The 12,625-nt window shown below is 42.0% G+C and overlaps 1 protein-coding gene across 5 annotated transcripts in view; it reads left to right on the forward strand.

Moving 5' to 3' along the window:
• fbxl4 (F-box and leucine rich repeat protein 4) overlaps positions 1 to 12,625 on the forward strand; it is an 89,793-nt gene that overhangs the window by 23,294 nt on the left and 53,874 nt on the right. For all 5 annotated transcript variants that reach the window (XM_033021041.1, XM_033021044.1, XM_033021040.1 and 2 more), the window contains one exon: positions 1,520 to 1,847. In XM_033021041.1, coding sequence (XP_032876932.1) covers positions 1,520 to 1,847 — 328 coding nt within the window. The remainder of the gene's footprint in view (positions 1 to 1,519; positions 1,848 to 12,625) is intronic.

Below are 12,625 nucleotides of genomic sequence, written 5' to 3' on the forward strand. Positions count from 1 at the left end.
TGAAAACAACGTGAATTTTGAATCTATATGCGTAAATTCACATGCTTTAAGTAGGACCATTTTGATTTGCTTACATTTTATGGTTGTGAAATTTGTGTCTGAAATATTAGAGCAAGTCCCAAATTTGTTTTCAGTAAGCTACGACTTTAAGGTGTGAAATTTGGAAAAAAGCACTTGATGTATCATATGATTTAACATAGATAGAGTTCCAAGTGAAATTTGGGTGGTCCATCTGCATACAGATACTGCACAAAGGAAGGTATTTTTCTGTTATGATGGTTTCTACTTTGAGAATTACAGAACCCAGGATTTGTCCTCGCTTGCTGGCACTGGATTCTTGATTTGCCCATTTCCTTGCATTTGGCCTATTCAGATCTATTAGGTCAAATTTGCAGGTTGAGGGCATCCAAAACTTGATTGGGAGACCCTGTGAGGATTAAGCACTGTGTAGGAAGGAACTGCAGATGCTGGTTTAAACCGAAGATAGACACAAAAAGCTGGAGTAGCTCAGCGGGACAGGCAGCATCTTTGGAGAGAAGGAATGGGTAACTTTTCGGGTCAAGACCCTTCTTCAGACTGGTCTGGGGAAAGGGAAACGATCGAGGGAAACCCAGGTCTCTATTGCTGTAAGGCAGCAATTCTACCGCTGTGCCTGTGGGAACCTAAATGATAAAGTTTTCTAATCACTGTTGACGAGAAGTTAGTGTCGCCTTTGATAGTCATTGAGAGGGCAAAACAGTACCATTGGGATGGATAAGTAAAACATGCCGATAAGATTCAGTTCACTTTTTGTGTAAAGTTTCTGTCTTGTACAAGTCATGGGACCATATGAGTAGGGAGCTTTATATGTTAAATAATAGTAAAGGTGAAAAAAGAGTGGCACAGTAGTGCAGCGGTAGAGTTGCTGCCTTACAGTGCCAGAGACTCTGGTTCGATCTTGACTACAGGTGCAGTCGATACGGAGTTTTGTACGTTTTCCATGTGACCACGTGGGTTGTCTCCGGGTGCTCTGATTTCCTCCCACACTCCAAAGATGTACTGCTTTGTATGTTAATTGGTCACGGTAACGATTGTAAATTGTCCCTAGTGTGTAGGATGGTGGTAGAGTACAAAGTGATAGCTGATCGTGCGGACTCAATGGGCCGAAGGGCCTGTTTCTGCACTATTTCTAAGCTAAACCAAGTGCTTTTGGGAATAAATTTGACCAACATGTTCTTGGGAATATTAAAAAGAGAACTTTTAGGATAAGGTGCAGTGCTGACAAAACAAATGCACTTTTATTTACTTCAAATTGTTAAACCACCATTCTCCTATCCAGCGGTCCACTACATAAACAACATTTATAGCAGGGATTGTGCTCTTTAGGAATTATTAATTAATTTGTTGCAGGATGTTTGTGCGATTCCGGTTATCATACATTTTGAAGTAGGAGTGTGAAAAGAATTTGAATATGTTGTATGAATAAACACTTTCATTATGAGACTGGCTGAGTTCTCCTTAATGTTTTGTGTACCTACAGATGGGAAACTCTATGGGCAGGGGACCCTGGGAAAGTGAATATCTTACAAGCTCGCCAATTTACGCCAAGCATTAAACAAATTAACTTCACCACAAACCTTATTCGCCTGGAATTGAACAGTTCTCTGCTAGAATACTATACTGAATTGGATGCTGTCCTGCTGCATGGTGTCAGGGATAGATTACTTCCCCAACATAAACCATCCATGTTAGATCTGGAAGATGATGACAAGGAAGATCATAGCATAGAGTTCTTCAATGAACAGTTCAGTGGAAAAACCTTGACAGAATCTACCAAGAATGGTTACTTTGAAAAATTGCCTTATGAGGTAAGAATAATGCTAATGGTTTGCATTACGAATATTTTTAGATTTAGATTTGGATTTAATTAATTATTATGTTATTTTAGACTTACTTCATAAATAATCCACATTATATTCAGAATTTTGGGGAATTCTAGGTCTTGACTACATGAATTAGTTAAGGGCCTGTCCCACTGCAGTGACCAAATCGGCGAGTTCAGAAGAGTGTCTTTGACCTTCAAGCTCGAGGGCACTCGCCTGGAAAACCTCGAGCTGGATCGACTGTCAGCGATGAAACCGCGAGCTGGATCGACCGACCATGCACACACACACACAAACACATTGCAAAGGCGGGGGCCAGGGAAAGCGGGGGAGCGCTGTCTGAAATTCACACCCGCGATGAAGAGGAAGGTAAAAGACGGCTGCACAGTGTACGGTAAGTCCTTTATAGAGCACGGGGGGGGGGTGGTGGTGGTGAAGGGGGAGAGAGAGAAGGGGAGAGAGCGGGAGAGAAGGTGAGAGAAGGAGTGGAGACACTTTTAAGAAGTATAATAATGTTTAGCGGGCATTTAACCTACCGGTCGGTTTTCCTTGGTCCTGAAAACTCCAATGAGCCAATTAAAATGCCCGGTCAGAGAAGGAGATTGACTACGGCTGCCCTCGACTGCCTGTAACTAAATAGCGACCCCACTTCACTGCACTACGAGTTCAAAAGAACCATGACGACCAATTTTTACTCGCGGAAAATTTTGCAACATGCTGAAAATTTTTCCGCGACCTAGCTGAGGCCGCGAGTATGCGGGAACTTCCCTCGAGCATGAAGGAGAGTTCCAGTGACCTCATAGGACCTCCTAGAACCATGTGTCGACCATGCTGCGAGTTTGAGTCGAAGGCAAACTCTTCTAAACTCGCAGATTAGGTTGCCGCAGTGGGACAGCCCCTTTATTAATTTGATTCCCAGGCCATTATCAATTCTTTTGTCTAACCCCATGAGATATGAGATTTTATTTTGGTGTTGAAATGTTTTGTTTTTACCATCTGTCTTTCAATCTGGTTAATGGCAGCTTAGTGGATGATGCAGTAGACACAGGTGAGATTTATACTTCAACACTGGACATAGTTTTAGGTCACGGAATTGACCTTCTAACCAAGTTTGTTATTTTTTTTTAAAGAAAATTGTAGAGACACCATCTTAGTAAGTATTTTGAACTAGTGTAGCAAAGTGTTTAAAATTGGTTTATCGATTTATTAAAATCAAATTTATAATAATCACACAAATTATTATTTAGGTATAAACTTTGCATTGTTTGAATTATAAAGAGAAGGAAAGTACTCATATTGTTAGGTAAATATCCCAGCATAAATTGGAAACTGCTGCAGAATTAAATGACTGCTTAAGATTTTTTTGTAATTAAAGTCAAAGTCAATTTTATTTGTCACGTGCACCCGATGGTGCAGTGAAATGAATTTGCAAGCAGCGATACACTTAAAAAGAACACACAATACACAATAGAATTTAACACAAACATCCACCACCGCATTCTTCTCTGTGGTGGAAGGCAACGAAGTTCAGCCAGCCCTCCTTGTTCACTCGTGGTCGGGGCCATGAACCTTCCGTAGTCGCCGCTACAGACAGCACGATGTACTGGCCCTCTCATCGGGATGATCAAAACTCCGACGTCGGGACGATCGAACACACTCCGCGGTTTGGAGGTCCCGACTTGGCACTTTCCTACCAGAGAAGTCAGGATGTTATAGGCCGCAAGCCGCCTATAACATCAGAGCCCTTCTCTGGTGATCCCCGGCAAGGGATCCCAGACACCGGATAGTAAGTCCACACCATGCCTGCGGCTAGAAGCTCTGCAGACCACAACCCCACGATGTCAAAGTCACCAGGCCAGCGATCGGAGCACCCCTCTCTGGTGACCCTCGGCAAGGGTTCGCCCGCTCCGCGATGGAATAGTTCACACTGCGCCTGCTGCTGATGCTCCGGGCCCGACTCCGGGAAAGGCCGCTCCAATCCATGGTATTAGGCCGTGAGGGAGGCGTCATGGGAAAAGTCGCATCTCCGTGGAGGAGGCGACCAAAAATGGTTCCCCCCCCTTTCCCTGAGACACCCAAACCAACACGAGACACACCAAAAAAATAAAAGTAGAAATAATGAGCACGCTGCTGGCAGCCGTCTCGCAGCACCCCCACCGACCAATTTACATTCCTTGGGGATTAAACATTGATATAATATTCAAACATTTTTAACCAAGAACTTTGGTTGTTTGGAGCATGTTCTAATTTCGAACCTTGATCACAGAATCAACCAATAAAGAGTGACTTTTGTCAGTGCCGCTTTTGTGATTTGTTCCTGATCTACAAGTGGTTGGTACTCTTACTGAGGGGTGATATACTCCTCTCCCATAATCTAATCAGGTGAGTTAAGGAAACTGATGTCAACCTCCATGCAAATTCACTCCCTGAATACCCAAGGTATTGATTTCCCCCATCTGAAATAAAAGGGTACTTTTGGTGTCTTTCACTGCTGAACTCACGTTAAAGTAAGAGTGGCTTCCTTCGTTTTAAATCCATTGGCTAGGCAATTATACACAAGACAAGTGCAGGCTTGCTGTTTTTATCAGGACCAAACAAATACAAATTAATTTAACTTTATATTTAGTGAGTAACCTGGATTTTGCATCAACAAATTTATTTTTTGATTCTCCAAAGTATAATATATTCCTGCGAGTTCATTGTAGGGGAGATGATTAGTACTGATCAGTTTGTTCATTTTATGAATTCACTGGGTACTACAACAGAAACTATTCCTGAGCATTTGTCTATGTGGCCAGCGATCATTTTTATAATATAAACTTGACCAGGATGGATAAGTTGGGTCAAAGGGACGATTTGCTGCTGTTCAACTCTACGACTTTATGATTTTAATTTTACTTTCCTTTCAAAACAAAACCTAGTAGGTGAGCTCTCGAGTTCAATGCTATATGAAGCAATTCTGAATGGAATTCAATTGATAAAGTGTACTCCAAATCATAATTAAAAAGTGAAGAAAGGAACTTGCATAGGTTTAACTACTATGATCCTGTGTGCTCTTTAGATGTGGACAATACTGTTTAGATTGCTTATCCTGAAATATTCCTCCCTTATCTGGTTCTATATCGACGATGAGTCTTTCTGCCTATCATCAATCAGACTATCTGTCTCAACAATTCATCACCTCCCCCCCCCCCCCTACACTACCACACATTCTCCCTCTGCCGATGACCTTCCCACCTCACCCTTCATCTGGTTTTACCTATTATCGCCTTCTAGTCTATCTCGGGTCTTGAGGAAGGGCTGGTGCTGGAGAGAGTCCAGGGAAGGTTTACAAGAATGATCCCAGGAATGAGTGGGTTAACATATGATGAGCGTTTGTAGGCACTGGGCCTGTACTTGCTGGAGTTTAGAAGAATGAGGGGGGCCTCATTGAAACATACAGAATAGTGAAAGGCTTGGATGGAGTGGATGTGGAGAGGATGTTTCCACTAGTGGGAGAGTAGGACTAGAGGTCATAGCAGAACTAAAGGACGTTCTTTTAGGAAGGAGATGAGAAATTTCTGTAGTCAGAGGGTGGTGAATGTGGAATTATTTGCCACAGAAGGCTGTGGAGGCCGTCAGCGAATATTTTTAAGGCAGAGATAGATAGATTTTTGATTAGTACAGGTGTCGGGAGATTATGGGGGAAAGGCAGGAGAATAGGGTTAGGAGGGAGAGATAGATCAGCCATGATTGAATGGCGGAGTAGACTTGATGAGCCGAATGGCCTAATTCTACTCCTATCACTATGACGTTATGACCTTAGATGTAATTCCCTAAGAAGGAAAAATCAATGGAGAAATCTTTTAATCTCTTTAAGAATACAGACAGGAAATTAGAAAGGCTATAAGGGACCAGGAAATATCATTGGCAAGTTGGATTAAGGAAATTCCCAAGGCTTTGTATCCATATGGTAAAAATAAGAGAGTGACCAGGGAGAAAGTAGATAGAAAGTAGCTCAAAGATAAAGGAGGGAATCTATACTTGGAATTAGAGGATGTAGGTGAGGTACTAAATGAGTACATTGCATCTGTATTTGCCAATGAGAAGGACTTGGAGGACAGTGAGCTAATTGTGGAGAATATGGATATGCAAAGGCAGTTTGAGATTGAGCAGGAGGTGGTGCTAGGGCTCTTGAAGAACATTAAGGTGGATAAGTCCCCATGGCCTGACGGGATCTATCCCAGTTATTGAGTGAGGCAAGAGAGGAGATTGCAGTGGCCTTGCATGGTTCTTGGTTTCTTTTGCCAGAGGCAAGGTCGAGGAGGATTGGAGAGTGGCTAATATTGTTCCTTTGTTTAAGAAAGAAAGTAGCGAGAATCCAGTGAACTATCAGTGGTGAGCCTCACGTCAGTGGTACGGAAACTATTGGAGAGAATTCTTTAAGAAAGGAATTACTCCCATTTAGATGACAATGGACTAATTAAGTATAGCCAGCATAGCTTAGTATGTATTTGTGTCTCACTAACTTGATTCAGTTTTTGTGAGGAGGGAACAAAGGTGCATGAAGATGGGGATGTTGATTACAGGGAGTTTAGTAAGGCTTTTGATAAGGTCCTTCATGCTAAGCTGATCATAACATTAAGATGTATGGGATTCATGATGACCTGGTCGTATGGATTCGGAACTGGCTTATTCATAGAAGACCATGGACTGGTCGAGGTGGAAGGTAGATATTTGGGCTGGTGGTCTGTGGCCAGTGGAGTTCCATAGAGATTTGTGCTGGGGCTTCTGTTGTTTTTGATATATATCAATGATCTAGGTGTAAATGTAGATTGGTTAGTGAGTAAGTTTGCTGACAACACCAAAATTGGAGGAATTGCAAACAGTGAAGAAGGTTGTCAAATGTAACAGTGGGATAAAGATCAGCTGCAGAAATGGGCAGATAAATGGCAGATAGAGTTTAAACTGAGAAAGTGCGAGGTGTTGCACTTTGGGAGGTTGAATGTAAGGAGTGCAGATACAGTTAATGGCAAGACACTTAACACAATTGATGTGCAGAGGGACCTTGGAGTCCAAGTTCATAGCTCATTAAAGGTGAGCTACACAAGTAGATAGGGTGGTAAAGAAGGCATATTGTATGTTTCCCTTCATTGCTAGGGGCATTGAATATAAGAGTCAGGCAGTCATGATGCAGCTCTATAGGACTTTGTTTAGGCTGCATTTGGAGTATTGAGTGCAGTTCTGGTCACCCCATTACAGGAAGGATATGGAAGCTTTGGAGAGGGTGCAGAGGAGGTTTACCAGATTGCTGCCTTAATTTGAGCGATTCGGCTACAGGAAGGGGTTGGATAGACTTGTATTGCTTTCTCTGGAAAGTCAGAGGTTGATGGAAGACTTAATAGAAGTATATAAAATTATGAGAGGCATAAATAGTGTATACGGTCAGAAAAAATTTCCCAAGATGAAAATGTCCAACTCCAGAGAGATTAGCTTGAAGGTAAGAGGGGGAAAGTTTAATGGAGATATGGCTGTGGAGATCGTCAGTGGATATTTTTAAGGTAGAGATAGACAGATTCTTGATTAGTACAGGTGTCAGAAGTTATGCGGAGAAGGCAGGAAAATGGAGTTAGGAGGGAAAGATATATCAGCCATGATAGAATGGCGGAGTAGACTTGATGGGCCGAATGGCCTAATTCTGCTCCTATCATTATGATCTTTTATGCGGGGCAGGTTCTTTACACAGGTGGAGGCCTGGAACGCATTGCCAGGGGTGATGGCTTTTAAGAGGCTTTTAAATAGGCACATGGAAGTGCAGGGAAGAGAGGGATATGGATCATGTGCGGGCAGATGGGATCAGTTCAGCTAGGCATACGTTGATGGAGTTTAATACAGAGAAATATGAGGTGTTGCATTTTGGAAAGTCTAGCAGGACCTACACAGTGAATGGTAGGCCTCTGTGGAGTAGAGGGATCTAGGAGTGCAGGTGCATGGTTCCTTGAAGGTCGAGTCACAGGTAGATAAGGTGGTCAAAAAGGCTTTTGGCACATTGGCCTTCATCAGTCAGAGTATTGAGTAAAAAATTGGGAGATCATGTTGCAATTGAGGCTGGGACAATCCCAATGTTTAAGAAACAGTTAGACAGGTGCATGGATAGGACAGGTTTGGAGGGATATGGACCAAATGCAGGCTGATGGGACTCATGTAGCTGGGACATGTTGGCTGTTGTGGGCAAGTTGGGCTGAAGGGTCTGTTTCCACGCTGTATCACTCTATGACTCTGACTCATAGTGTTTGGCACAAACATTGTGGGCCGAGGGGTCTGTTCCCATGCTGTACAAGAACAAGTTCTGTGTTCTTTCGTGATGATGATATCTGTAAGACTTGTATGATTAGTTTGTTAGACCAGTATCATTAGTATGAAATCCTGTGTAAAATAACGATTTTGGTATGGTATTGCAATAAACTTAAGACAGTTTCATGCCCTTTATCCCTATTTTTGGAGGAGAAATTTCATGAATCAGCCTCATTCTTTCATCCAAAATACAAATGCCTAAAACAATTTTTGTTTTGTTAAATAACACAAAATGAGTGGTTTATGTAGTCATGTGGATGACCTTTTCCTGGTATTGATCTCATTTAATTATTCCAGTAAAATGACTACTATTTCTGTGGTGCATCATATTAATAAAAATAGTCTCCATCGTGCTTTGAGATGGTTACCATAGCTGCCAAAAAGTTCAATTTAAGAATAGCAATGAGAATTTAAAATAAATGCATTATTGCATTTTGTAAATACAAAGGACAACAATCCCATTAAGTTGAAGAAAATTGTGTGTTTGTAGGTTATTTTTATTGCAAGTCACCTTTAAACACAAACTATTAAAATTCCAAGAGATCTGTAGTCCAGGCATATTTCCAACATCTCCAATATTTTACTTTTTTATTAGTCTGACAAGATTTGCTGTGTATCTGCAACACTATATTCTGCATTCTGTTTCTTTTTCTCTCTCTTGCACAGCCCCCTTAATGAACTTACCAGTATGATTTGCGAGGATAGCAAAGTTTTCACTGTATCCCTGTACACTTGAAAATAATAAACCATACCATTACGAGCTAATTGGTAGTCAACTGGACAACAGATGTTGTCAAGCTGGAAAGGGTGTAGAGAAGATTTACGAACATGTTACAGGACTCGACCAAGCTTCAGGGAGAGGTTGAGCAGGCAAGGACTTTATTCCTTGGAGCACAGGAGGATGAGAGGTGATCATATAGAGGTGCATAAGTTCACGAGAGGAATAGATAAGGTGGACTTGGAGTCTGTTGCCTAGAGTAGGGTAATTGAGAACCAGAGGACATAGGTTTAAGGTGGGGGGGGGAGGATTCAATGGGAATCCGAAGTTACTTTTTCACACAAAGGGGTGTATGGAAGGAGCTGGTAGAGGAGGTAGTTGAGGGAGGAACAATCACAACGTTTAAGAAACATTTAGAGACGTAAATGGATAGGATAGGTTTAGAGGGATATGGGCCAAACGCAGGTAGGTAGGACTGTTAAGGTTCGTTTCACTTCAAGATCTAGTTCTGTATTGGCTTTGTGATTTCTGAAGTTTGTTGTGCTAGCTTTAACTGCAGGTACAGTGTCGACATTTGTCAGTCACATACTGCAGAGGGAGCGAAATACTGGGCTGTTGACACATTTTCACAAGCATCGAACCAGGATTATTTTGAGCGAAGTGGAATATTTATTGCAGCTTAATTATAACTTGCAGTAGTCTCAGAGAAAGTTATATACTCACAATTGTGATAAATGAAGATTTAAGAAAAATTGGTCCAGTGTGTTTCCAGTTTCTGAGCACTGTGTCTGTGATTAAGTATGAACAGTGGTATGCTGAATCTGAGTTTGTAGGCAGGAACTGCAGATGCTGGTTTACCCCGAAGATAGACTGTCATAGTTGGAGCAGGTCGGCGAAAAAACGGCGTCTGGACCACCCTACGACAATGTCTACGACAATGTCTACAACAACCTATCACCTAGTCAACGTCAAGCTACGGCAAGTTACCGACAACCGGCGACCCATTAGGACGTCCACCTACGATCACACCTCCGACAACCTACGTCCACCCGCGACAAGCTACGATGAGGTAAGACAATTCAGTCGGCGGTACCTGTAAGTTGACGTAGGTAGTCGCCAACGGAATTCACCGGTCAGAAACGGTGACAACCTACGTCATCCTGGCGACAACCTACGTCATCCTGGCGACAACCTACGACAGCACCTACATCAGGAGAAGTCAAACTACGCTCATTGGCGTCAAGCCGACCGCCGCCGAAAACTTTAGAACATTTCAAAATCCAGCGGCGACCAGAAAAACACTACGATTCTTTGGGCGACTGAGGAGACTACTCACGACCATACAGGCTCCACCGAGGCCTGTAGTCGCCTAAAAAAATCGCCTAAGTGGGACAGGGGCATAACTCAGCGGGACAGGCAGCATCTCTGGATAGAAGGAATGGGTGATGCTTTGGGTCGAGACCCTTATTCGGACCTGAAACGTCACCTATTCCTTCTCTCCAGAGATGCTGCCTGTCCCGCTGAGTTACTCCAGTATTTTGTGCCTATCGTCTTGATGTATGTCAGTATTCAAGAGAGAGTTAAATATAGCTCTTAGGGCCAACGGAATCAAGGGATATGGGGAAAAAGCAGGAACGGGGTACTGGTTTTGGATGATCAGCCATGATCATATTGAATGGCGGTGCTGGCACGAGGGGGCCAAATTACTACTGCACCAATTTTCTATGTTTCTATGTTTCCTATTCTGATGGCATGTTCCCACCAGAGATGGGTGGTTCAGAACTGGTAATCAGTGCCAGGGGCTCCTTCCAGATATTTATATTAATTGGGAGCACAATTCCAAATTTGATAAAACGGGAAGGAAAAGTGCACTTTGTATTTTCTGCTTCACGTGGATTTCTTAAAACAAAAGCTGCCGGTGTTAAATTATCTTATAGATAAAAACAAAAAAAGGCAGCCAATGCACAGGTTGGGCAGCATCAATGAGGATAGAAACAGCATTTCAAGTCTGTGACCCTGATCAGAATATAAATATTGTGCAATGTTGTCCAGTCGATTACATCATTTTGTTGGATGTGGATGTTTCGTACAAAAGTAAATCTTTTAGATCTCGCCACCACATTCTACAACCAGCCCTTGCTGTCAAACTAACACTAGCACTGCAGATCGTTACTCCTAAAGTACTCCTTTAGAAAGGAGAAGAGGGGGGATTTCTTTAGTCAAGAGGGTGGTGAATCTGTGGAATTCATTGCCACAGGTGGCTGTGGATGCCAAGCCAATGGATATTTTTAAGGTGGAGATTGACAGATTCTTGAATAGTACTGGTGTCAGGGGTTAAGGGAAGAAAGTAGGAGAATTGGATTGAGAGGGAAAGATAGATCAGCCATGATTGAATGACAGAGTAGCCTCGATGGGCTGACTAGTCTAATTCTGCTCCTATAACTTGTGAACTTTACATATGTATTGTGTTGCTGCAGGTTAGAATTTCATTGTTCTGTTTCAGAACATATGATAATAAAACCCTCTTGACTCTTTAATTTGCTCATATACATTCTAATCTCCCAAACACTGCAATGTTGTGAGTAGTACTGGCTAGTATGCTTTGTAAGGAACTTTACTTTTCTGCTGAACATGGAAACATGCACAAATTTTTTTTTCCTGTTTTTTTCCCCTCCCTGAAACTTTATGATTATTATTTGAAAAAACGAGAGTGCAACTGTTTGTCATCTTTTGGATTAAAGTAGGAAAAATGTTTATTGTTCTAAACAAAAATGCCCTATTTGTGTAGTAAGGTACAAATGAATATGAATGGTTTGTGTGAGTTATTTGCTGCCATGGCAGAAGAAGAGATTTACCTCTCTCTCTACCGGATACCTACATGTGTATTACTGGCCAACACAGCAAGTGATTTGATTTAATCTACCTGGACGTCTCAGATGATCTTCTGAAATGTCGGGTGTATTTGGTGTGGCTCCCGAAGTTATTTGTGGTTTGCTAAGCATTGATTTGGTGACTTCTGCCAGTTAAACAATCACCCACCAGCATAGGATGCAAAGTACTGCTACAAATAGAGATGGCAACACATTAAGAAAAGTTTGGTGGACAAAATATACATGAGCTTTGAGACTGGAGAGGACAAGAGCTGAATTTTGCATTGAATCGGGTACTTGTTTATGAAGAGGAAGTACTGTAGACTGCTAATGAGTAGGGGAAGTATTTACCTCTCATTTTGACATCCAAAAATTAAATTGATGGATTTATGTGCTTTTACAAGAGATGGTATTTCTCAAGCTGGAGGGAAAATGGTCAAAGAGCTACCTTTGAAAATGTAAAGATCACAGGGCTGTCTAGCTTTTGATGATGCAATGAGCGAAAGTGTTTTGAGCCTAAAAACTGCTTTCAGCGTGTTTCAAAAAATGTTGCGTAGCAGATCAAAGGCAGAGGGCACTGTGTTCCTTCTCAGATCCTGCTGATGAACCTGTAGAATTTCACTGCTGCAGCACAGATAATTCCTCACTCCTGTCTTTACGCATAAGAAATAAAACTGCCCCTTAATGATTAAACGCCACTGTCACTGCACAATCATCATATTTTGTCTTACTGAGCCAAGTATAGGCAGAGAAGCAAATAAACCTATGATAAAATCATCCACACATACCTTGTAATTAAAATTATAAGAAAACCTCAATCATTTATCTCCCAAATCTTGCTG

The sequence above is a fragment of the Amblyraja radiata genome, chromosome 5 (assembly GCF_010909765.2).
Source record: "Amblyraja radiata isolate CabotCenter1 chromosome 5, sAmbRad1.1.pri, whole genome shotgun sequence".
Classification (NCBI taxonomy): domain Eukaryota; kingdom Metazoa; phylum Chordata; class Chondrichthyes; order Rajiformes; family Rajidae; genus Amblyraja; species Amblyraja radiata.